Here is a 26,409-nt window from a genome sequence, read left to right on the forward strand (position 1 = left end):
ATTTCCAGCTGAAGTTGTACCTGCTGACATTTGAGATTGCAGTGGCTTGTATGAAGGCAATAGTCTAGTTCAGGAAGGGTGCATTTGCTCCCACACTAGATTTGTGCATTTGGGGCAAGACTCTGCTTTAGACACTTCCCCCCCCCCCCTAAACAAAAACAAACACTTTTGTGGTGTGGGGATGGTTTGTTTGCTTTAGAGTAGGCTATACAAAAAGGTATGATCATCTTTTCCTGAGCTTCTCCCAGATCATAAAAATTTTCAATATGAGATTGTGTTCTGTGTGAGGCAAGAGTCTTTTGAAGAGGTGAAATTTGTATAGAAAAAACAATGAGTTTGCCCCAGCTGACCCCACAAGTCCTTTGTGGAACATTTCACCTTATCTTGAATGGAGTATGTAACTTAGCATTCTAGTTTCCAATAACCCTTACAGTCATACAGGTACAGTCAGTAATAGAGGGCATAGCTAGCTTAAGGGGGGGGGGGGGGGGGGGAGGGAGAGAAAGAGAGGAAGGACGGAGACACACACACACACACTTACACTTGTCAGAAATAAAAAAAAAGTGTTGGACAGTAAGCAAAAATAAACATTTAAAGGCACCATAGAAATAATCTTAGTTAGTGAAGAAGTGGGCCACTTAATAAGACTAAGATTTAGGACTTCAGACAGATTCGCTAAAACCATTTTTATTCATCCAAAAACACACCACCTTATACATATTTACCAGTATAACATTTTAACAAAGCACGTGGATTGTCTTTCCATACTGCCTGTGTCTAAACCTTATATAACGAAACCCCTACTTATGCAGTGAACATCTTCCACCCAATGAAGACCGGCTTCCTTGTTTTTTCAAGTGTTGACTTTGTGCAAAGAACTAGATAAAGTGAAGTGTTAGCTGTATAAGAACCCAGTGAGTTTAGCATTCGTTAAAGGTCACTGACATACCTGGAAATGGAAGCCTATCAGGATGTAGGAGCACAGGCAATCACAAAAGTTCTCAGTCTGTCTGTGCCAATCCTGACCAGAGACTTCTGTTTTAGTCACTAACCTCCAAGACTGTCAGTTAGAATGTCAACTGTGGTTTAGGTGGCCTGGACTCTACCAGGAACTGGCCAGAGATCAACTTTGCAACCTGGATTTCACATCTATTCTGTAGTTTAAGGAATGACATGTGAAACCAGCCAACATAAATGACTGGTCTCACAAAATGCTCCTTCCATCAGTAAGCACACGTGAACAAACAGTGAAAGAGTTTAGCCTAATGTACAAGAATCATGTGCAGTCAACCCGAGTAAAAAACTTTATTTCTTGAATTAAAATTAAATACTTGTTAATTTGTTACCCGTTTTATTAAATGGTCCTAGAGATGGACAGATTTTAAATCTGCTTTTGGTATTCTGTTCTCTTCAATTTAGACAGTTTAGACACAGTAGGAAGTGACATGCCAAGTATTTCCCTGGGTCCCAGTGTGAAGCAGGCTTTGTCCAGAGAACCTTTTCAGTGCACAGTTATCCATTGCCTGCTGGGTATAAACCTAGCATTGTTCTTTAAAAATATTTAAGAAAGCCTTTCCCTTAAGGGCTCTTACTAGACCCATCATTGTGCAACCTTGATCCTTGATTTTATAATGTACATATGGTCCCTTGAATCTTCAATGCAGCATTTAGCTTTTCCCAGCAAGTTAACAGGATCCTCTTGAATCCAAAAACAGGTCAGCACTTGTTCCTGTTGCCTGCAATAGAAAAGCTGCTGTGAGCTTCTTGTAAATGTTTCTGCTACTGTAGATAAACAATAACTCAAAGTTCACATATTACCCAAGACATTATTAATTCCTGCTACTAAGTTACAGTTCTGCATTTCTCCATATGGAATGAGTAGTTTATATAATGTGAAGTCTTGTTTTGACTATATTTGAGGGATAATTGCAGGCAAGTGTGGACACTTACATAGGATCTGAACCATTGACACTCAGACCTCAGTGATTCAGGAGCCACATTAGCGATCAATGTTACCCAAACAAGCCACAGTAGTGTGAATTCATGGTTTCATTTACTATTTTATATATTATAATTCTCACAGAAAAATGTCTGACTCAGTATTTTATCAACTACAATTGGTTAACATAGTAAAAGCATCCTGATTGGTTAATAATTAAAATCAGTGTTTTAATATGTGCTGAAAGAGCCACAGGAGACCCATGTGAGCCTCAATTTGAGTATCACTCACCTGATTTAACATCCACACTTACCTTCTTTTAAAGGAGTTTTGGGAGCAACATTTTCCTTGCTATCATGTTGAAAAGCTTTAGAAGAATCAAAGCGCCTGATGCCCTGAATTTCATTCAGTTGCTCCTGAAGCTCTCTCTGTGCTTGTTTTTCCTTAGCTACCTGAGCACGCAGTTTTGAAACCTCCTGAAGTAGGAAACCAACACTTTAGTACAATTCTGAGGTCACCACATTATGAAGGAAGCAGTCATGAGTCAGTTATGTTAAGCTATGTTAAAAAAGGCTAGCCAAGAGAAGTCTGTAAAAACTGAAAGACAAGGTTTTTGGATGGTTGGAAACTTTATTATTTACACCTGACTCAAGAGCATAGCATTCTGGAAGTCTATTAGTGTCTCACAGCACCACCAATATCCCCTGCTTTCTTTGCAAGGCTCTGGCGAGTGTGGCAATATGGATCTTAAGATCCATTTCCATTAGGTCTAGCAAGAGGTCAAGCAGAGAGATTTGTCCTCTCACAGCTATTACCTGGTTTGTCAAACATTAAACACTAGCCCAGATGTAGATGCCTGGAGCCAAAGCAGCTCATTCCAACTCCAGGCTAGAGAGAAGTGTCCCAGATTTCATTATTTTAAACTCTGAATAAGTTCAGATGTTTAGTGTCAGCATCTAGATAGATTATCTTAAACTAGGATGATGTTGCTTAGTGGCTGGACATGATACATGCATTAGACATATCAGTTGACAAACCTGTTTGAGCTGGGCATTCTCATCTTTCAGCTTCATAACATGTTTGATTTTCTGCCTCTGATTCTGATGGCCCAGTAGCTTAGCATATGAATCACTTAATTTGTTCAGCTCTTCCTGGGCTGCACCATGTTCGTTCATGAGAGCATTCTTCTCTGCCTCAAATGCATCCAGTTGTTGCTGAGAGAGAGTTTGAGGAAGAGATCTTTCAAGTAAGGGAAGATGAGCTATCACTGCCTATTCCATTAAGAATAGCCATGCCCCCAAACACTTCTGTTAATAGTTCCTCTTAAACCTAAACTTAACAAACTGGTGATAACCAGCTAACATCCTTCCCCAAATTGGGACACTGGAAGTCATATGTAAGAGTGAGTGGGGGGGGGGAGGAATGGGGGAAAACTAGTGGCATAATAATATCTTCCAAGTTAACTTCAACTCTTAATAGTTGAGTGTTGACCCACTGGTGATGAATCTTAAGTTTCTAGATGCTGCTTAAAAAAGTGTTTAGCACAGAGACTAACCTGAAAAGGCTTAGTTTTGTTGTGCAAGTCTTCATAGAGAGCACGCCAGGTTTGTATCTCTTCTTGGAAGCCAGCAGACACCTTTTCATCTATAGTTTTCCTGAACAGAAACACACAAGCAGATTTACATTTAAGATTTTTAAACAGCATGTGTTTGCAAAGGAAGCTTTTAAAAAGCCACTCAGTCTAGTCTTAGATGTATTCCCATTACTAAGCCGGTCAGAAATCTGGAGTCACCTTGATCTTTCAAATTCAAGCTGTTTCTTGAAGTCTTCGGTTTGCTCTTCCAGTTTTGTCTGAAGTTTAGTTATCTGTGCAATGCAGGATTCCTTGGTTCTCCTTATTTCTGCTTCTTTTAGCGCTAGCTTTGTCTGGGCATCTAGAAGCATCCTAGGGAAGGGAAAAGTTAAAAAACAACTGTTACTTCATGAAATATTTGGAGTTTCAGATTTAATCAGCAGTAAGCAAAGCTTGCAGCATTCCAGCTACTATACTTACAGAAAGAATGGTTAGACTGAAATAGCAAGGTTTGCACTGGCAGTGTTGCATAAGGCAGCCAACGGAGAGATAGTAAGGGGCTAATCAGATTAAGCCTACAAGATTTGTAATGTTTCAGTAGTTCAGGCAGTATAACTTTCTGTGCAAGGAAAGCTTCTGTAAAGCCTATTGATCTGTCCAATGAGGACTGTTTTAGCACATTAAGTTAATTCAGGGTATTTGTGTCTTATTCCAGTAGTTGTCGGACACAAACAGGGACACAACTTGGGGTGTATCTATTAATGGATTACCCACTCAAGCTACTTGGAGGGATACGTCTCATGCAGACAGACCTGCAAAGCTAAACTAAACTAACAGGTGTAACTGAACAGTTTATGTAAGCAGTAGAAGCTTAGACTTCTGAATGAGAAGAGCCCCTAAATAAATCCAGCAGGAATTGCTCACTTTTGTCTCCTTAAATATTTCAAGGTGGTGCGAACTTGAAAGTGTTTTAATGAAGTTATTTGTAAGATTCTAAAATGAAGAGTTAGTGATTTCTGTAAGTTACTATTTAGCCAAGCTACAAACTTCACTGTACACAGAGCTGGGAAAAAAAATCAGTTTGGATGTCAAGAGCCCAACTGCTCTTTTATAATCTTACCAAAGGCTTTTAAAAATGCTACATCATTCACTGGTAAGCCTTTGGTTTACTAGGCATATCCTGTTGTAGTCAAATACTGGAGATAGTTATCTAATTAACTAACTAAAGTGAACTTGTGACAGCTTTCAAGACAGTTAAATACCACTGTAGTGTATCTTGAGGTCCCAGATTAAAGAGCAAGAGAAAGTTGGGTAGCACAGATTAGTCACAAATATTGGACCCGGATGGACTTTAAGGCAGGCACCTTGAGTAACAAACCCCAAAACTGCAGAATTAGAGCTGGGAGATTTAGGTCACGCAAGGCATTTGGAGAAGCAGTAAGTTCCCTTTTCTGTGTAGCCAATAGCAGAAAGCTTTTGGGTGGAAAGCATTTACATACAACGTAATAAATTGATAGTCCATTAACCAAGTTATGATGAGGGATTTTAAGTGTCACTAGGAGACCAGGTATTGTAGTTAGCTATCCAACTGAACTGAGTCACCTCCTAACCTGCATTGCATATACTAGTGGATTTTGCACAGCAACCTTTCAATGCCCTGCAGCTGAAGGTCTATTCCTCCAACAATGAGAAACAGTTCATAACACTAGTTGTACTGGAGAAATATTCCATATGGTCTGGCCATAGGCATGTCAGAGATGCCTCCCCAACCACTTTAAGGAATAATCAGATGGTCCATTACCTTGCATATTCCTCTTTTGCCTTGTCTTTGGCATGTTCCAGCTCCTGGAGTTGCTGTTGTGTATCCTGGCCTGCTTTTCTCAGCTCAGCTACTTTCTCCTGTAGAGAAGAATTGTCCAGTCGGAGACATGCCATTTCTTCAGTCATAGATCCCTTGTAACTAGAAGGAACAGTTTTAGCATCTGTTACTTAAATGATAATCTTCATTTTGCAGTGTTCAGTCCTTTTGAAGACAGTAACAATCCACCATAAGTTTGATGCAAGTTGTATTTGAGATCCCAATCACAGAATCATAGTAATGTAGAGCCAGGTGCTTCAAGTGGTCTAGTCACTACTTCCTCCCTATGCTGAGGCAGAATTTCAAGACCATCCGTGAAAGGTATGTGTCTAATGTGTTATTAGAGACCGCCAATGACAGGGACTCCACAGCCTCCTGTTTCAGTGCTTAACTATCCTTATGTAGTTATAACTTTTTCCTGTTATCTAACCCAAGTCTCCCTTGCTCCAGATTAAGCAGATTGTTTTTTGTCCCAATGTCAGTGGATTGGAGAACAATTCATCACTTCCTTCTTTATGACAGCCCTTAACATATCATAGAATATCAGGGTTGGAAGGGCCTTCAGGAGGTCATCTAGTCCAACCCCCTGCTCAAAGCAGGGCCAATCCCCAACTAAATCATCCCAGCCAGGGCTTTGTCAAGCCTGACCTTAAAAACCTCCAAAGAAGGAGATTCCACCACCTCCCTAGGTAACCCATTCCAGTGCTTCACCACACCGCCTAGTGAAAAAGTTTTTCCTAATATCCAACCTAAACCTCCCCCACTGCAACTTGAGACCATTACTCCTTGTTCTGCCATCTGGTACCACTGAGAACAGTCTAGATCCATCCTCTTTGGAATTCCCTTTCAGGTAGTTGAAAGCAGTCATCAAATCCCCCCTCATTCTTCTCTTCTGCAGGCTAAATAATCCCAGTTCCCTCAGCCTCTCCTCATAAGTCATGTGCTCCAGCCCCCTAATCATTTTTGTTGCCCTCCGCTGAACTCTCTCAAATTTTTCCACATTCTTCTTGTAGTGTGGGGCCCCAAACTGGACACAATACTCCAGATGAGGCCTCACCAATGTCGAATAGAGGGGAATGATCACATCCCTCAATCTGCTGGCAATGCCCCTACTTCTACAGCCCAAAATGCTGTTAGCCTTCTTGGCAACAAGGGCACACCGTTGACTCATATCCACCTTCTCGTCCACTGTAACAGTGAATGGGATTCTTCTGGCCTAAGTGCAGGACTCTGCACTGGTCCTTATTGAACCTCATCAGGTTTATTTTGGCCCAATCCTCTAATTTGTCTAGGTCCCTCTGTAGCCTATCCCTACCCTCCAGCATATCTACCACTCCTTCCAGTTTAGTGTCATCTGCAAACTTGCTGAGAGTGCAGTCCACGCCATCCTCCAGATTATGAGATTGTTTATCAGGTTCTCCCTCAGCCTTCTCTTCTACAGAGGATTTAAAACAAAACAAAAAACGAGCCATACCTTTCCTAATAGGTCAGGTGTTTTAAATCTTTTATCATTTGTTGCAGTCCTTTCCTATTTGTCCACATATTTCCTAATGTGTGGTGCACAGAATTGGAAACAAACTCCAGCTAAGGTCTCATTAGCACCGAGTAGACTGGGATAGTTATCTCCCACGTCTTACATATAACACTGTGAATACATCCCAGAAGGACATTGTTGACACTTATTTCGTTTGTGATCCATTATAGCCCCAAATCTTTTTCTGCAGTATTACTGCCTAGCTAGTTCCCCCTCCACCCCCATCTTTGTTGTGCATTGATTTTTCCTTTCCAAGTGTAGTACTTTGCACTTATCTTTATTGAATTGCATCTTGTTGTATTCAGACCAATTCTCAATTTGTCAAGGTTGTTTTGAAATCTAATTCTGTCCTCCAAAGCGTTTGCAACCCCTCCCAGCGTGGTACCATCTGCAAGTTTTATAACCATACTCCAAGTCATTAATGGCACATCAAATATAGTATACGGATACCTACTAGAGTGCCCAAATTATAAGCAGCCTCTACAATCCTGTTGAAATTGTACCGAAACTTGAAGTTTCAGTTACTAGAGATGACCAAATACAAAACTCTCCATTTCTGTCAGAAGTCACTAAGGGATCATACATAACTCTCCGAATGCCCTTTTGTATAGCAAACAGTTTCGTCAATCTGATTTTATGTAATTACTCACATTGTTTTAAAAGTTAGGAAAGTACTGGCAGACAAGCCGAGTGTTTTTGCTATTTCTGTATCCTCTGCCAGTTTTAAGAGTTTAAAAGTACAAGATTACCAGTTCAGTTTTAAAATACTTTGCAACATTATTTGTAGTTTCCAGTGATTAAAGCAACAGTATCCCTAATCGGAGAACAGCCTGTGATCAGAAATGTAACTGTCATAATAGTCATCTGGATCTTAACAGAAAGTTAAGCTGCACTTGCCAATGCACATAGTCCTAATGTAATTTTGTTTTCAGGAATAGGAATATCATTTGGAAAGAGTGTTCCACTAACATTAATAGTGTTGGGTTACAAGTGTATGGCACATATCACATACACAAGAAGTTGAAAGATTTAAATGCCCATATAGGTGCTGACTCCATGGGCGCTCCAGGGCTAGAACATCCGGGGGTGGGTGGGAAGAAGAGAGAAAAGCAGGTGCTCGGCACCCAAAAAAATCGGTCACACGCCAATCATCTATTTGGCAGCAGGCGGGGGGGGGGGGGGGGGAGGGGGTGGAAGCAGGTGGAGCACCTACCGGGAGGTAGGTGTGTCTGTCTGTCTGTGTGTGCGCGCGAGAGAGAGAAAGAAAGTCTGAGCCTGTGAAAGCCCACTTCTCTATATCTCCCTCCAGCATCTAGAGGGAATTTGCATACCTTTCAAATTCAGCAACACTTTCTCCAAGTTTACGTAGCGTGTTGCTGTGCTCTTCTTGCAGCTGAACAATGGCTTTACTGTGTGTTTCATTGGTTCTCTCCAACTCCGCATTCTTCCTGAAAATAGATTTTAATATTCCATTCTTGAGTCTAAATCTTGGCATTGGTCTAGGACAAACAGCAGTGGTTGTACTGGCCATGACAGACTTGCTTCATCAGCTTCCTGTTACCTCTGATCCAAACCAGTATATTTCTTTCCTCAATACCACTTTCAAGAGTCTGCCTAGCAGGTTTGATTTTACATCATTTCCTTTCCCCAGTGCTTTAATTTCAGTTGTCTGTGTAGGATGGGATTTTTACCATGGAAGTAGAAGGAATTTGAGTTCAGGAAGAAGAGCTGCAAGTAAGGTGCTTAGTTCAATTAATCTCAATTCTGAGATTAAATGGTTTCTCTTTCCTGGTCCTCACAGCACATCTCCTCGGGCTAGTTTAATTTCTCCAGAACCCCAAAAATCAATGTTATCCAGTTGGGCTAGAGTATTCTAGATTTTATCTTCATATGGAAGAGAAATAGCTCTCTTTAGAGCTAGCAAGTCTAATAAGAGAGACTAAATAGAGTACATTTGTGCACAACACCTTGTTTTATGTACTTTTTCATTATCCTGAATCAGTAAACTGTCTAGCAGTTCATAAAGTACATTAGACACCCTAATGCTGGATACAAAAATAAAAATAGTAATTGATTTAACACCTTTTCTACAAAGTTAGCTTAAAAACACTGGTTGAACAGCAGCTAACACTTCAATCCTTAGTTACTGAGCAACTTGGTGTCCTTATACTAAGGCCCTACCAAATTCATGGTCCATTTTGGTCAATTTCAGAGTCATAGGATTTTACAAATAACTGAATCCATGAAATTTTACTATTTAAATCTAAAATGTCAGTGTTGTAATTGTAGGGGTCCTGACCCAAAAAGGAGTTGTGGGGGGTGGGGTCACAAGGTTCTTGCAGGGGTGTGTGGGGTACTGCTGCCAGCAGTGGTGCTGCCTTCAGAGCTAGGCAACTGGAGAGCAGTGGCTGCTGGTCAGGAAACTAGATCTGAAGGTGGAGTTGCTGCCAGCAACAGCACAGCTTCTGCCTGCAGAGCTGGGCCCTCAGTCAGCAGCTACCACTCTCCGGCCGCCCAGCTCTGAAGGCAGCATCATGATTCCCACCCCTTGCGACACCCTGCAACTCCCTTTTGGGTCAGGACTGACAATTTGAGAAATGCTAGTATCCCCTGAATCTTTATAGTATAGGATAAAAACCACACAAAATAGACCAGATTTCACAGTCCATGACACATTTTTCATGGCCATGGATTTGGTAGGGCCTTATTTATAAGGGATAGGATTGAGTTGCTAAAATTTAAGAGCTGCTTTTTGAAGATACTGGATTAGATCCAACTGCTATAGAAAAAATGAGCTGGTGGCTACAGGTCAATTTAGTCCTGTGTATTCTAGCTGAGAAATTTTTTTAACTGAACCTGGGATTGGCATCTGTACAGGTCTGTCACATCCTAGGTGCATTTAACATGTGCGATTTCAGCTTTACACGGTCGGCAAAAACAAAATTTAAATACTGTTTCTGAAGTGCGGGCGATTTCGCCCGCCATTACACTCAATGTAATTTGGACTATGCGCGATTTTTGCTTTAGGCGCTGACTGTGGAACGTAACCCCAGCGTAAGATGAGACAGACCTGTATTTCCAAATTCATTAGAAGCAACAGGTAGAGTTACTCTTTTCACAAACCCTTTCAGCTTTGCTTCCATCTGTGCTAGCTCTTCAGCTCTGGACTTGTTCTCTTGTTCCAAGTGCTTTACCAACTTATCAGCCTTTTCTTCCTTAATATGCAGTTTATCCAACTCATCCATTGCTTCTTCTAGTTCTTCCTCCAAAAGAAGCCTCTCATTTGTCATCTCCTCTTGAAACTCTAGCAGCTTTTGATGAATGGAAGTGAAAAGTTCCTGCAGGTACAGACAGCACAAATACATAGCTATTAATACAAAGGAGTTTTTGTTTAAGTTTACACAGTAATCTTAATTTTCCATGAAGAAGAGTAAGGGCTTGTCTACATGAGGTTGACTAGCTAATAGCTATTCTAGTATAGCTATGTCAGTCAGTTTCCTCTGTGTAAACAAGCCCTTATTCATCAATACATCCACAATGGGTTTGATCTAAACTAGAGCAAGAATTCAACAGCATTTGCTAGGAGAGTAAATAAAGTCTGTATTTTGTTTACCTTCTCTTGTTGCAGTTGAGAATAGATCTCCTCCTGTTTCTGCTGAAGTTTTTGGTGTTCTTGCTCCTCTAGGAGGAGTCTCTTTTTCAAGCTTTCTATTTCAGCATTCATATTTTGCTCTTTTTCTCTGTTCTCAGTTAAGAGTTTCTCTATGGAAGAGAAAGATGCCAATATAAGAATGCTTTGAGGACAGAATAATTAAGAGCTTTGCTCTACAGTACACTGTGGTGCTTTTTTTTCTTTTTTTAAATAGACTTCCCCCCCAACTTGGTGAACTGCTGAGTTTATCATATGAACATTCTTCCATCCTAGGTGACAAGAGCAACCATTAAGACTATCTCTTAGCATCAAAGGAAGTGGGGTCGTGCTTCCTCCTACTGTCTCCCAGAACAACTGCTGGGATTATAGAGGGGTGTGCCGAGATGAGAGTCACTTAGTGGAGTCTAGAGCCAGAAGATATTATGGTATGCAGCAGTGAATTGTGACAATGCACTGCTGCCTGGAGAATGGCTCACACCCTATCAGTCACCATATCAGAATATGGAACTAGAACCAAGTGACTTTTCAAGTGGAATCATACTTACTCTGGAAATTCCACAGAGTAAGCTAACTGGTTCAGACAGCTCCCCATTCCCACAGCAGCAGATGGAGGGGGAAATTTTTAGTATTTGTTAGTAACAATACTTCTGACTATGATCTGGGCTAATAATAGGTAAAGAAGCAGCTCAGTATAACTACATACCAGTTTTGACTTGGGACACGCTAACCTACATTTTAACAGAAGGTTACATAAGGTCTAAATGAAATCAGTTTGGACATGGGTCCAGAGACTCAACCCACAGGCTAGAACAATTACCTTTTTCTTGTTCAAGCAACTGACACCTTTCATTAAGCTCTTTGATTAGTTTAGATAGTTCTTCTTCTTTTGTTGTAAAACAATCTTTCAAGGCCATAATGTCCTGGTCCTTTTGTGCCAGTATCTTCTCCATATGGACAAGATCTAGTTTGTACTTCTCTATCTGTTCTGCAACTCCACTAAAAAAAAAAAAAAAATATCCAGATATGTGAGCATTACATTTTGCTTAATTTTACATTTGTTGTCACAATTTGAACCAACATAATCCTGTGTAACATTAAGATCCCAAGTATCTAAACAGGACTTGGGAAAGATTCATTTCTAGATGAAGAGCTCAGGACAAGATCTATATTAATGTGCAATGATGGAGATCAGGTCTTTATAGTTCACTTTTAATGCAGCTTTCACTTGGAGAGTTAACTTGTACTGAAGATTACTTGTGTTAATCAAGACTCAGATCATTCCTCCCATGGAAAATATTCATGAAGAATCCTATGAAATTCTCTCCATTGAGTGCCCTCCCCACCCCTGCCTCTTGGACTGGTTGGGGGCTTGTCCCTTCTCCAGAGAGAAGTGGAAACCAGTCTCAGATTTATGCAGGAACTGCACAGATCCAAGAAAGTCACAATGTCTGACTCACTGCATGAAGATACAAGGCTCTGCTTAAGGGCCCCTCTCTCTCTCTAACAGTGCATCTTGGCATGTGCACAATTAGTGTGGAATTGGGCTGCAGTAAATTCTGTACCCCTTTAAGGAGCAGAGAGGATCCCCAACAAAGAAAGGGGTACAGAATTTACTGCAGCCCAATTCCACACTAATTGTGCACATGCCTTCTCTATATTGGGATCTGCAATACACTTAGTTGTCCCATTGATCTTGGAAAGCATCTGTATTGAAGGGTATTGTTTACACAGCCCATGGTAAAGCACTGCCGTGGCAGCGCTTTAAAATGGTTGTGTAGTTGCACTGGGAGAGAGCTCTCTCAGCGCTGTAATAAAACTATTGTAGTTCTGCAAGGGGAATAGCTCCCAGTGCTGTAACACTGTTTACACTGCCACTTTACAGCACTGAAATTCGCATTGCTCAGGGGGGTGTTTTTTCACACCCCCGAGCGAAGAAAGTTTCAGCACTGTAAGTGGCAGTGTAAACAAGGCCTAAGAGGGAAAAATCCAGCATAAAAAACTCTGCATAAGTAGTGTTGACTGGACATTTTTTATATGGAAGTAGCTTTCTATGCTACTATGGAGAGGTGAAGCCTTGCTCAACTATCAAGAGTCACGCTAGTTTGAAGGTTTTAAACCTAAGAAATGGACTAGAGATTTCACCCCCTCCCATATAAAGGGAAGAGTCATAATACTGATGTTTGTACAATTCAGATTAGAAATACTACTAAAGCTTTATCAAGCCCCTACAAGTAAAGCTTAAGTGGCACTTGATTTGTCAAATAGAAACTTGTTACCTGAGTTCTGTAATATATTCCAAGAGTTTCTCAGTGTCAGACTTTTCTTCAACCTTGTCTCTCTCAGTAGCAGTTCTAAAAAATAAGAAATGTAGATGCTGCACTTAACATGACAGTTCTAAAGCCAGATACTCAAGAAGAGCAGCATAGAGCCAGAGGTTAATGAGTAGCTGCCTGAAGACAACTAACAGAAATTCTGCATTCATCTGTGGATTGCTAGTATTAAGGCCTCTAATCATGAACCGGAAGACACCTAGACAAGTAATTCAGTACCACACAATATGAAATTAAGGCAAGTTTCTTCATGAATGTGTTAGAGTTGCATTTCAGTAGATTTTGCATGGTCAGTTTCAAATACTGAATGTTCAGCCATTCACATGTACGTGGGAAGCAACAAAAACTTTAAGGAGAGCTCATGCTAACTCACAGAATAAGTTAATTCAATCTCTTCCATACCCAGCCTAGGGGCTCTCTAGCCTACAGTCTGGGAAGGAGGTGGCATGAGATCCTGCCCAGTCAGTAACTGCTGCTTCTGGTAGCAGTGAGAACATGGTATTCCTTCCTTCCTTGGTAGTCCATCGAATCCGATGATGACAAAAAGGAAGGGCGATGTTTGATGAACATGGTATTAGGGATCGGATACCAAAATCAAGTAGATTTTTCTGCCTACCTATGATCTTCATGATTGGGGACATAAGTTGGGAAATGCTGCATCTACCACCAGTTGTACAACAAACAAGTAGCCTTCTTCAAAAGTCAACGTACTAATGTCTCCCATGACTATTTGTATTCTGCAGGAACTATTAGCTCTAAGTTTACCAGTAGAATCACCAACAGTTTCATGAATTTTACTTTTATTAATCAAACTCAAAGTGCAATGTTAGCTCAGGCATTTGACTACTGAGACACTGAAAAGTGTACAAAACATATTTTAGCGTAATGAGGATTCCGTTCTCCTTTGCACATGCTTGAGCACAGGGTGTTATGGGTCATACTGGAGATCCATTTTGAAATGTGCACTGATGTAGAAAAGCAGTGGCCTGCACAGTGAGGTGAAGTACACTGGCTTCAGGGTAGAATTTGAGGTGATGGCTGGGGCCTGCCTCTCTGCCCTTATGATACACCACCTCAAGCTGAGGCACTTGATTTGCAGTCTTTATGTAAAACAAAGTTGGCCTCTAGAAAGACATTCTCCACAACGGGTATTAGAGCAAGTTGGAGAGGAATAGCTGGACCTTCAGGTCAGAAATTCTCACAACATCTGTGAGGGAGACAAGTGTTGTTCCCCATTTTTTAGTTGGAGAATGGAGGCATAAGTTTCACTGAAGAGCCTATGACTGGGCCAGGAACTGAATCCAGCTAGCTTGAGTCCTAGTCCAGTGCCTTATCCTCTAAGCTATCCTTCTTACCATATTATACATGCTAGCTCACCTGAACTATATTAATGTTGGTCAACTGGTTACCCACAGTACACCAATAGCTTGAGTAGATAAGAAAAAAAAAATTGAAATCTTGCAGGATGCAATACCTTCTTTTTGCTATGGAATGGAAGTTACCCAAGGTTGATGGATTTCAATTCCAGTCACAGCTGGAATACTAGAGGAGCTATTTGTCTTGCTACAAATAAACACTAAAGGGCAGTGTCATATACTAGGCACCTCTTACAACCCTATACAACAGGTATTCCTATACAACAGGGCCTAAATCTGATTTGCAGGATCACTTTGTATTGGTTTCCTCCTACACCAGATTCCAATCCACTGGCAAGCTCCTGTCAACTCCTTGTTTTCAGTACTTCTTTTCTCCTTAGCATCTGCTTACACTCATTTAGTTTGCCATATATTACACCCTTAGAGTTAAGTATAAGCAACAATGAAAATTGGCAATTTATACCAGAGGTAATTCCTCTATTACTTACAGTTTTTCTTCCAGCTGTGCTACTTTTCCTTTGGATTGCACTAGATTCCTCTGGACTACCTGCAACTTCATTTCCATGTCTTCTTGTTTAGCAAGGACATTCTTAAAACAAACATAAAATCAGTAGTTAATAGCTATAGAAGTTTCATAAGCATAAAATACAGCCAGCAAGTTATATTCCTATTAGGCATTGTGGTGGGCTTATTTATCCAGGCTAGTTTGCCACCATAAAATCAGAATTCACTATTGGTACAGCCCAGTGCAGTTGGAGTCAAATTATGACTTTGGAATTCAAGATGAATATGACGTGAGAAAGTATATCAGGAAGGTATATTAATGGCAGTGATTTTTACAGAATTAAAGGACACTATTTTGTTTGCTTTCTAGAGGCAGTGGGGTCTAAATACATAATTGGATTGTGATGCTGTATGATTGAAGATGACCATTTTTATTGCGGTTATACAATTGCAACAAATCTTATACAAAATGTATCATGTAAGGTGTCAATTGAAAAAGTTACAATTTGTCAGGTATGATTATCCTGGTTAAATCCATGCATCACTGTATCTGAAGTTACAAACATTGCATATAGATCTGTATTTCAAACATGTATTGTATGCCTCAGAGCTAGACTGATATCAGGGCTAGCCAACTATGTGTTGGTGGCCCATTAAAGGACACTACTCACAATGGGCCATTGAAGAGGCAGGCCTTTCCTGTGGATGCAGGGATAGACAAACTTTTTGGCCCGAGGGCCACATCTGGGAATAGAAGTTGTCTGGTGGGCCATGAATACTCACAAAATTGGGGTTGGCATGCAGAAGGGGGTGAGGGCTGTGGTTAGGGGTGCAGCCAGAAGTGAAGAGTTCAGGATGTGGGAGAGGGCTCTGGGCTGGAGTATGGGGGGCTTGGGGTGCAGGAGGGTGCTCTGTGACCAAGGGGTTTAGAGAGTGGGAGGGGAATCAGGGCTGGGGCAGAGGTTGGAGGGGGTGATTGCTCTAGTTGGGGGTGTGGGCTTTGGGGTGGAGCCAGTGATGAGAGAGTTTGGAGAGTGCTCTGGGTGGAGATTGAGGGGTTTGGAGGGCAGGGGGAGAGAAGATCAGGGCTGGGGCAGGGGATGGAGGGGGGAGGCTCAGGGGTGCAGGCTCCAGGCGGCGCTTACCTCAAGCAGCTCCTGGAAGCAGCGGCATGTCCCTTCTCCAGCTCCTACACAGAGGCATGGCCAGGCAGCTCTGCACTCTGCCCTGTCCGCAGGCACCACCCCTGCAGCTCCCATTGGCCGTGGTTCCTGGCCAATGGAGCTGCGGGGATGGCGCTTGGGGCAAGGGCAGCATGCAGAGCCAAGCAACCTGGCTGCCCCTACACATAGGAGCCGGGGGGGGGGGGGGGGGGGGGAAGACATGGCCCTGCTTCTGGAAGCTGTGTGGGGCAGCCCCTGACCCTGCTCCCCAGCGGGAGCTTGAGAACTGGATTAAAATGGCTGGCTGGCGGGCGGTATCCGGCCTGCAGTTTGCCAACCCCTGTGTGGATGCCTCAGACAGCCAGGAGGCTATGGCCACCCTGTGATTTTGCAAACCATGTAAGGACATGTGATGAAGAGGTGCCCCTCCTCCAACCCTAGAGTTGCTGCAGCAGGGAGAGCCCCCTCCCCCCCCCCCAGGTGCTACTGTGGGAAGGGGGGGTCCTCTTCCTGCTGTAGCCCAGGGCAACCTGCACCCCCAGCCCTACCCCAGAGCCCACACCCTCAGCCGGAGCCCTCACCCCCCCCCCCCCTCTGCCCCTGAGCTCCTCATTCCCATACCTCTGCTCCCTCCCACGCTCTAAACCCCTCAGTCCCACCCCCACCACATGAATTTTGTTATGTGCACCAATATGGAGGAGATATGTGACAACAAAATCCATTCCACACATGCATGGGAAACATTTGAGGGAACACTGCCAGAGCCATCTCCATTTTGCCTTATTCCAGTTCTCTGGACTATAGGTTTACAACTAAAATGAGTATTTTTAGCTATGGACTGTGGACCTGCCAATCTTTTGGAAGTTACCAGAGAGACTTTTGCAAGCCTGCAGTCTATTCCATCACTGCTATGATCCTGATCTATGAACACTGAAAATCACTTGTACGTATAGGATTCTTTAGCCATTCAATAACTCTTAATAAAAATCTTTAGCTAGCCAATCCTTAGTAAACTGGCAGTTTGATATCTGGGTAAGATCTGAGATAACCCAGGTCAATATGTAAGTGTCTGATCCTTTGGAATTAGTAGAACCTCGCATATAATGAATTGGGTTTTTCAGTAACCTCTCACTATACTAGACTGGTTTGTCTGGATGGAAACCAATGGCTGGAATGCCTAAGAGGGACTGTGTTTGGCACCTTGGTAGCCAGTGTGGTGCTACAGAAGCTCTTTCGATACGGATTTGGGGAAATGTCTGCCCTGTGTCTTGCAGTCTGCCTCGAGTGTGGCATTCTCAGTGTGGTCCATCCCAGACACATGGATATTGTGACATCTAAGGATTTCTAGAAGCCTCATGATCTGGGTTCTGCTCGTCTCTGCTGAAGACTTGCAGTGCAAACTTGAAGTCATTTGAGCCTTTTGGCTCACTCTTCCCATTTAACATAAGGGTGGAATAGCTACTTCTGACAGTGGAGTTGGAAGAACCTATTTGCAAGTCAATTTGTAATTAAAGGCATTTCAATTGCAAGCTATCATGTAGAAATGCTAGTACCCTGCTTCTAGTTCTGGAGGAGATCCAAGTTCCTGTCATATGAGCAATTTCAGTACAGTAACTTACTTTACTCTTTGCCTCCATCTTGTTCCTGAGTTTCATTAACTCCATGCATAGACTGCTCATTTTTTTCTGTGTACCATCTTCAGAAAACTTGGAGAGATAAAACACTTTCTGGTTAACACAGAATTAGCCCTACACAGAAGAACAGCTCACATATTCATTTAATAAGGGCCTTCCCCGACCCTTATTAATTGCCTCCCTCCCACCACTTAATCCTGCCTCCAAAAGAAGATATCTGCATTTCTTACCAGACTTAGGGGGAAAAAGAACTTGTAAACTGACTTTGCTTAAACTGCAAAGTGCGCAAGCCAAGGCAAATGTACATTAAAAAGGCATATTTGTGGCTTTATATTCTTAAATTATAAAGTTCTACAGTATCTACCATTGAAGTGTTGCAATGTAGCTTGGGAGAAGTTTTACTTTATTTAACTGAATCAGTTTTATGTATTTAACACAGTATAATAGGTCCCATTGCTGGTGAGGGCAGGAACCTGAAGGGATGAAGCTAGAGCTCTAGAAACAAAAATGTTCCTATACAAGCCACTAATCATTTCCACTGGAAGTTTACCATTTGCCTATGTGTAAATTCTAGTCGCACTTTAGGATTAACAGCAGATTTCAACTTGCCGCATGTCCAGTCTAACAAGTTTGATCAAAAGAACTCAGCCACACAACTACACACTTGATATGAGACTTTATTGTGAGGGTAGGATATGCCTCAATTGCTTAGGTCAAGATAATCAAAGCTAGTAGGTAAAATCCTGGCCCCACTGAAGTCAGTAGCAAAGTTTCCATAGACTTCAATGGAGACAGAATTTCACCCATTATCTTTAATCTTCTTCCACTTATGAGCTTTTTGTCAGTGTCCACCAAAGCAAAGCTTTCCTTGCACAGCATCTTGGTTGATAGTTTAGCAGGAAGTTTACCTCTTCTCTCTTATGCACTGTCTTGGTACAGCCCGCACAAGATGAGAGGATGTTTTGCAGACGGTAACACCAAGCATCCCTGTCTACCCAGTAGTATTACTTCAACTTTGTTATACCATACTTTGATCCAAATTACAGTGAGAAAGTGTGAAAGACGACAGTACAATTAAAAAGAACAGGAGTACTTGTGGCACCTTAGAGACTAGCAGATTTATTAGAGCATAAGCTTTCGTGGACTACAGCCCACTTCTTCGGATGCATACAGAGTGGAATAAATATTGAGGATATATATCTATATATACACCCACACACACCATAAACAGGTGGGAGTTGTCTTACCAACTCTGAGAGGCCAATTAAGTAAGAAAAAAAACTTGAAGTGATCATCAAGATAGCCCAGTACAGACCAAGAGAAAAAAGTTTTTTTCCCTCTTACTTAATTGGCCTCTCAGATTTGGTAAGACAACTCCCACCTGTTTATGCTCTCTGCGTGTGTGTGTGTATATATCTCCTCAATATTTATTCCACTCTGTATGCATCCGAAGAAGTGGGCTGTAGTCCACGAAAGCTTATGCTCTAATAAATCTGTTAGTCTCTAAGGTGCCACAAGTACTCCTGTTCTTTTTGCGGATACAGACTAACACGGCTGCTACTCTGAAACAGTACAATTAAAGTTTAAGTTGCCATATAATTTACAAGTATAGCCTAGTACTCTATTCACACAAGCCTGAGCATTAGCCCTACTGGTCAACTGGTCTACCTACCAACCCCAATCTAAGGGATCAGGTCCAGTCTTTTTTCTTAACTGTAGAACACTAAAAACATTAAATTTGTTGCTTGTGAACAAGCTTGAGGATATCACCTCCACAGAAAGTGACAAAAACCATAGCAAGTCTCTGCTAACTTGATTAAATGGATCCAGGTCCAGACAAATACCTTTGATTTTAGAAATTCATTAGTTCTTGTTAATTCAAGAAGCTGTTTTTCCAGGGAAGCAACATTCGCTGAGAGAGATGTTTTCTCCCTGACTGCTGCAGTTAGTTTTGCTTCAGACTTCATGAAATCCTCCTCTAGAGCCTGGAGTCTTTTATCCTGCTCGCCACGTTCTCTCACTAATGCCCGAATCTAGAGGAAACAAGTTGTTTGAATATTTATTCCACTTCTCTAATTTCTAAAAATAAAATAAAACAAAACACAAACAAAACAAACACAAGTTTAGTTTGAGTGATGCCCATTGTTCTCCTGTGAAGACAGATTATCCTTCGTTATAACAACTTTCAGCTGTTAGAAAAAGGGAAAGGACATTGAGTGTTACTACAGAAAATCTTTACCCGCAATTCAGCTTAGTGGCTTTTGTATCCTTAGCATTTCATCTGGCTACTTTGCCCTACTCAGTTTATTTCAACTGGGGTGCAAATCAGAATAATTTCATGGTTTCTCTAATTTGCCATGTGGGCAAAACTGGTCCTCTGGATTGAGGGGTGGAAAGACACTTATGTCAACACCACACCCTTAACATCTGAGAGATTTTTACATGAAGCCAAAATATAGTTTTAGTGGCAAAAGGGAGACGTTTAACATCCCCAAACTTGAAATTTGTATCTTAATTCCAAAGCTACAGCTTCAGCAGGTGATTACATAGAATACCCCACCATTTGACAAGAAAAAGCAGTTTCTCTCATATTCATTCTCTCATTCATATTCAAGCCAATAGTGGTCACATTATTTAAAAAAGCCAAAAAGAAATCTGTTAATACCTCTTTCTCAAGCATCTTTTGTTTTTTCAGCTCTTTCATGATGGTTGTATCCTTTAGATAGGAGAAAAAGCATGTAAGGGTTACATATTTTCATACCCGAGAGCACAAAAATTAAGTACTAACAGGTATTATTCCATTGCAGGGTTTTTTGAAAGATTACTGACCAAATAAACTGTCACTATGAGACCCATGATATTGGGCTATTTGAACTAGTATATTAATCATAAGGAATTTTATATTGATTTACATAATATAATACTGAAAACCCAACACTGAAGTAGCAAGACTTCCTACTACTTCACAAGCACTTAAACCCCCCCCCCCCACACACACACACTACCCACAACCCAGCACCAAATCCCCTCTTCCCTCAAAACTACAAAATATTTAATTGACTTTCACACACTAAGTGGTTCTACCCCTTCTCTTCACAGGACTTCATTGAAGCGGAGGGGTTGTTCCCTACCCAAGCATCCTTAGCATTTGGGGCCCCTCACCCTCTTACATCCCCATATCGGGGCTTTCTGCTTTTCACTTTATTCTATGGGGAAGGCAGCAGAGACTCAATAGTCAGTCACTCTCTCTCTTCTCCTGCCACAGGCAGAGTTTCTATTGCCCCTGAGCAAGTGGATTATTACAGGTCTGACTAAGCTATATTCCAAGAAAAGAAAAAAGGACTTCTTTCTTAGTCCCTACAGGATGGGCATAAGAATGGGCCTTAAAATAAACCCAATTATCCTATCAAATGGTTCAAAATTTGGAGAATGCATTGTTTTAATCACCCAAATTCAGAGTAGACTAAATTATAGGTTTGCCAAGAATTAACAGTATGGACATAGCTATACCAGAGACAAGAAGAGTCTTACTGTTGATCCCAGAGATTTAAGTCTTCTTGCAGTTTTGGGCAAGCAGTCATTTGTTTCACTATTCAAATTCTGTTGACTTCCCATTTCCCCTGTGGAGACAAAGTTTCACCATACTAATGGGTCAAGGTTGAGTGACTGTTTTTGTGGAAAGACTACATTTAATAGAGTCTTTGATCTTTGTTAGAATGCCCACCTCAAATCTGAAGGTTTGATAAAAATATAACTATCTTCCATACCTGGCACTGTACAAGAGTTAGATGGACACCATCAATTTGTCTATTCAGTTTCCATTGAAACTACCACCTGTCCTGAGACATACACTCAGGAAATGAATTATTGCCACTTTACAGTAGCTCCTCAATTGCAGTGTGAAGGAGAAACTGACTAGGTAGGTAGGTGGACGGAATGCATGAAGTGGAAAAAAAAAGAAGAAGTCCCTAATGTTTCAATAAAAATAATGCAGTATTACTGGAGAAGGGAAATTCAGATAAGCATACTTTTCAAATTGCTGTCCGTCTTAAAAAAGAAGCAGGTGGTCAATGAACCAATGTGAAGCAAAAGCAAAGCACAGACCATAATCTCAAGCACTGAGAAAGCAAGCCAAAGCTGCAGCGTATCAGCACCAAGGCCATGTTTATAGTACAGCAGCAAAAGGGCTACAGCTGTGCTGATGGAAGAAGTTTTCTGTGTATGTAGTTAATCCACCTCTTCGAGAGGTGGAAGCTAGGTCAACAGAAGAATTATTTTGCATCTACACAAGGTTAGGTTGACCTTACTATGATGCTTAGGACGTAACATTTTTCAGCAGCCCTGAACAATGTAGCTAGGTTGATCTAATTTTTAAGTATTAGACTAAGTGATAGTTTCAGCATTGCAAGCCCTTTGAAGCTTTGTAATTTGCAAGTTTGTCAAGCTGTAGGACTACTTACCTTTCTGCTTTCTAAACTGTCGGGATTTCTGCTTTCTAAAGCGTTGGGATTTGTCAAAGGACACAGGTCCCTTCAATGCCTCTGAAGATTTGACTTCATAGGACCCTGGGGATGGGGCAGAAGCTAGAAATGAGGGAATGAGATGTTCAGCACATGAGAGAACACTAGTTATGAGAATCTGAGAGGAGTTATATTTATGGATTGATTGCCACCAAGCAGTTCAGACCTATACTGCATCTCCCCAGTTTTTAATCTTCACAAGAGATATCCAAATAAAAACACGCAGAAGACAGACAGACAGACATCGCTTGTCCAAACATTCTGCAGATCATACCAGCAGTAAAGTTATGCCCATAGCAGAGCATTCTTACCTGTTTGTGTATGGATCACCACCATAAACTAGATTTGTGGTCTGTCCTTCATACCACGGAAAGACTTAAAATTAGTGCATTAAACTCTATTCAATTAGTTATTGGAAACACATGAGCAATTAGAAGACAATCAGCCCTATTTCAGCACTTTTGTTGGCACTTTGAATGGCACAAACTTTTAAAAGTTAATTCAACTTTAAGAGGGAGGCGCATTTGAACTCTGCCATTTTTCCAAGTGCGTAATTTTAAAAAACTGCTTGCAAAAGTGTCTTTGAAGGGAAACAGGAAAGACAGGAGAACACACTGGCACGGATTCATCATTGCTCTTACACTTAGAGCTGGCAATATCCTGCCCTCGGTGGTCTCAGAGTATGGCGAGCTACTTTAAGCGAGTCTGTCAACTTGTTTCAGTTTCCAAGGCTGATTTACTGACACAGAGATCAGGGATTGAATGGATATGAATTGCCACCCTCTGAACTCTCCAAATATACGTTGGTGGGACTGTATACAGATGCAGTCACTAATACCTATTCTGAAAGGCAGTTCAGAGAGTGAATTTCTTGAAGCTCTGCATTAAACGGTCACCGGTTAGGATTTTGTGGATATAATCTTTGCTTTCTTATATCTTGTATTAAAGCTTTAAAAAACACAAAACAAACAAAAAGCCACACTGACATCTAACTAGGTGCCCCTTTATTAGTGAGGGGGTGGTCTGTATCTGTAGTTCCATTTCAAGAAGAAATGAGATTCCACGCTAAGAGGAGGATTGGACAGTTACAGTGACCTTTGGTTGAATAGAAAAATTTTAGTCAGTAGTATTCAGTGCTAATGACACATTACTGCTTCAGGACATCGAGTACTAAAAAGCCAAAAAGTAGAGACGGAAGGACTGCTGTCCTTGGATGGGCATGATCTACAAAACAAGTTCTTAAATTATTTCCATAGTTTGGACCACCTCCTCGTCCACGTTATAACGCTTGTGGCAACTGTAACAGCTGCCTACAGGAGATGGAAGGGCATTTTAGCAGCTTAAAAAACAAAACAAAAAAACCAAAGCCACCACCATGTGACTTGCCAGCTGATTCAAGGAACAGTTTGGGAACCACATATATACATGAAGCACACAGAGTATCTGGACATTGAAAAGGATGCAATTGAATTGGTGGAAAGATCAGAATAAAGTTTTCACAAGACGCTAATGCCACTGTAGAACTCTACGAATCCTACCCACAACGCTAGATGTATCAGCCAGTTAGAGGAATACTCAGGTTATGTCCTAAAATTTAGGAGTCTGTTTCATAGATATTAAGGCCAGAAGGGACTATAGATCATCTGTCTAACCTCTTGTTTATCTCAAGACATAACACTTCAGATACTCCTATACTAAGTCTAATGACTTTAGTTAGACCAAAGCAATTTAGTCCTCAGGAGACACCACAGTTGTGTGCCACATGAAGAGAACAAGAGACAGAGCTACACTAATGCCTGGAAATTGATTAGGAGAGACATGCTCAGATGATCCTAGCTGCCAATCCATGCCCCAAAGTGCAGAGGAAGACATCCAGGCCAAAACGTTCCTACCTACCTGACTTGGGAGAAGATTCTTTCTTGACTGATCTCCTGATCAGTTAGACCCTGAGCATATGAGCAAGGCATACCAGCCAGGCATCTAAGAAATAATTATTTGTACTGTCTCAGAGTACCAGTTTATTCTGGCCACAGATGGCGACAGGACACCAGACAAATCGATGATGCCTCAGAAGAAGGCAAAAAAAAAAAACCCCTGTTGCCAGTTATATAGTAGGGAAAAATTCTCTCCTGATCCCTGCAGGAAACCGGCTGAAGCATGAGAGTTGATTAGTAGAGCTGCAAGTGTTAGGAGCCTACTGAGGCCAAGGGAAGAAATCCGGTTCTCTCCATGAGGTGGATGAAAAGGGGATTCATAGATTCAGATTTCAAGGCCAAGAAGGGACCACTAAGGCCATCCAACAACACCTCCCCCGCCACCCCTCCCAACATACAGGCCGTAGAATTTATCCCAGAACCCAGATTAAAGCATATATTTTTAGAAAGATCACAAGCAGAGCTCAATAGAAGAAGCATCATCTTTTCAGAGTTTCACAACTCACTGGAACGCCACAGACAAGGAAGATAAAGCTTTCAGTGCATCAAGTGGTAGTGACACACAATATTTACAGTGTAATACAGAAGTCCCTGTCAAGTACACTTGTGACAGGGCTTTGGAGCTATGCTCCAGCTCCGCTCCAGGCAGGAACCTACAGCTCCACTGCTCCGGAGCTGCTCTGCGCTCCAGCACCAGACTCCGCTCCAAAGCCCTGGTGACATACTCACATACTACACTGAGTACCCTGTACCAGGCATAAATAGGGCCATTTATATTCCAGTGAAGACAAAAGAGCAGCCCTAGAAAAAGTTCAGTTAGGCCAAGTCCCAATGCATGCAATTTCATCGCTCATAGTCCACAGAGGATGTGGGTAAGGAGGTGCACCTTAATCCATAAGCATGACCTTGCTACCTTACTGAAATAAGTCTGCTGACACTATTAATGGTGACAAAAATCCAAGTCTGCCCACATATTTACACTAGCAACACCATCACAGGACCTAACCAGATCAGCCACATCATCACCAATTCATTCACCTGCACGTCCACTAATGTAATATACGCCATCATGTGCCAGCAATGCCCCTTTGCTATGTATTTTGGCCAAACCCTACATAAAAGGATAAATGGGCACAAGTCAGATATTAGGAATGGCAATATACAAAAACCTGTAGGAGAACACTTCAACCTCCCCGGACACACAATAGCAGATTTAAAGGTAACCATCCTGCAGCAAAAAAACTTCAGGACTAGACTCCAAAAAGAAACTGCTGAACTTCAGTTCATTTGCAAATTTGACACCATCAGCTCAGGATTAAACAGACTGTGAATGTCTAGCCAACTACAAAAGCAGTTTCTCCTCCCTTGGTGTTCACAGCTCAACTGATAGAAGAGGGCCTCATCCTCCCTGATTGAACTAACTTCATTATCTCTAGAATAATTCTTGCCTGCATATTTATACCTGCCCCTGGAAATTTCCACCACATGCATCTGTGGAAGTGGGCATTCACCCACAAAAGCTTATGCTCCAATACATCTGTTAGTCTATAAGGTGTCACAGGACTCTGTCGCTTTTTACAGATCCAGACTAACGCAGCTACCCGATACTTGACAAAAATAGCACTGTTGACTTAAGACCTCTTTGAGCAGACGTTTTAGCATCACATACAGCCAGAACAAGCTTTGATCAAGGGCTGTAGGCCATGGACAGCTGCCTGCCTGGATGCTAGCACTCAGGGGTCTTAGCACCCCATTTCTTCCGGCACACCACCAACGCCAGCCTTCAGGAGTTAGCAGTAGGCTAGTTAATCAAGGCAGGCAAACCTGGGAGCCTATGGGCGCCCCAGGGACGAGAGAAACCTTAACTCAGCATCACTCAGCCGGCTGCTATGACCAGTGAGCACCAGCCCAGCCGAGCAGCTGCACCAGGGCCTAAGGGGAGGTTTCAGGGACACCTTCAAGCCCAGATGGCCTCCCCTGCAAGGCCACAGAGCACCCTTAACCCCCCCTCTCCCACAGCCCCTCCCTCGTAAGAGCCACTAAATGCCCAGGGCTGGCGACTGCACACGGCCAGGTCCGCCCTCAAGTTGCCCAGGGCGCGGGCCCCACGCACGCTCACCAGTGGCCTCATTAAAGCGCTTGAGGGGAGCCTTGGGGAAGGCCATAGCTGCACAGCTCTCGGTCCCAATAGCCACTCACTTTCCCTAGAACCAGCTTTAGATTCAAACTGCCAACCGCCTTCTTAACACACCCCGACAGCCAATCACAGAACACCGCCTGCAAGCCCGTAGAGCCACCCAGCCAATCACCGCCTCTGCCTAGAGTATGCGCACCCGATCCCACGGGAAACAAGCGATGCCAGCGCATGAGCGGAAAAGAGGGGCTGCGGGGC

General features: G+C 42.1%; 1 protein-coding gene across 5 annotated transcripts; it reads right to left on the reverse strand.

The window, feature by feature from the left end:
- Positions 1-671: 671 nt before the first annotated feature.
- On the reverse strand, positions 672-26,289 carry HMMR (hyaluronan mediated motility receptor). Of its 5 annotated transcripts, none has more exons than XM_008179575.4 (18): positions 26,137-26,289; positions 22,024-22,146; positions 21,095-21,183; positions 20,229-20,279; positions 19,408-19,596; positions 17,549-17,635; positions 14,751-14,851; positions 12,833-12,907; positions 11,374-11,552; positions 10,518-10,666; positions 10,028-10,242; positions 8,236-8,352; positions 5,314-5,472; positions 3,732-3,884; positions 3,495-3,594; positions 2,977-3,153; positions 2,253-2,415; positions 672-1,736 (listed from the first exon to the last, which is right to left on the reverse strand). In XM_008179575.4, the coding sequence occupies exons 1-18, from the start codon at positions 26,180-26,182 to the stop codon at positions 1,717-1,719; spliced, it is 2,193 nt and encodes a 730-aa protein (XP_008177797.2). In that variant the 5' UTR covers positions 26,183-26,289; the 3' UTR covers positions 672-1,716. The 5 variants fall into 5 exon arrangements, with proteins under 5 accessions (XP_008177797.2, XP_065410972.1, XP_005298035.3 ...); XM_065554900.1 differs by having other exon boundaries at positions 21,074-21,183; XM_005297978.5 differs by lacking the exon at positions 22,024-22,146 and having other exon boundaries at positions 26,137-26,287.
- Positions 26,290-26,409: the final 120 nt, after the last annotated feature.

This window comes from Chrysemys picta, chromosome 8, assembly GCF_011386835.1.
Source record: "Chrysemys picta bellii isolate R12L10 chromosome 8, ASM1138683v2, whole genome shotgun sequence".
In the NCBI taxonomy this organism is placed as follows: domain Eukaryota; kingdom Metazoa; phylum Chordata; order Testudines; family Emydidae; genus Chrysemys; species Chrysemys picta.

What these genes read in the sequence shown, in the direction of transcription:
- HMMR (XM_065554900.1), bottom strand. Translation starts at nt 26,182, where the DNA reads ATGGCCTTCCCCAAGGCTCCCCTCAAGCGCTTTAATGAGGCCACTG. An exon ending in ATGAATTTCTAAAATCAAAG is followed by an intron (nt 17,636 to 19,407) that starts GTATTTGTCTGG and finishes TATCTCTCCAAG; the next exon opens with TTTTCTGAAGATGGTACACA. An exon ending in GAATATATTACAGAACTCAG is followed by an intron (nt 11,553 to 12,832) that starts GTAACAAGTTTC and finishes TTTTTTTTTTAG; the next exon opens with TGGAGTTGCAGAACAGATAG.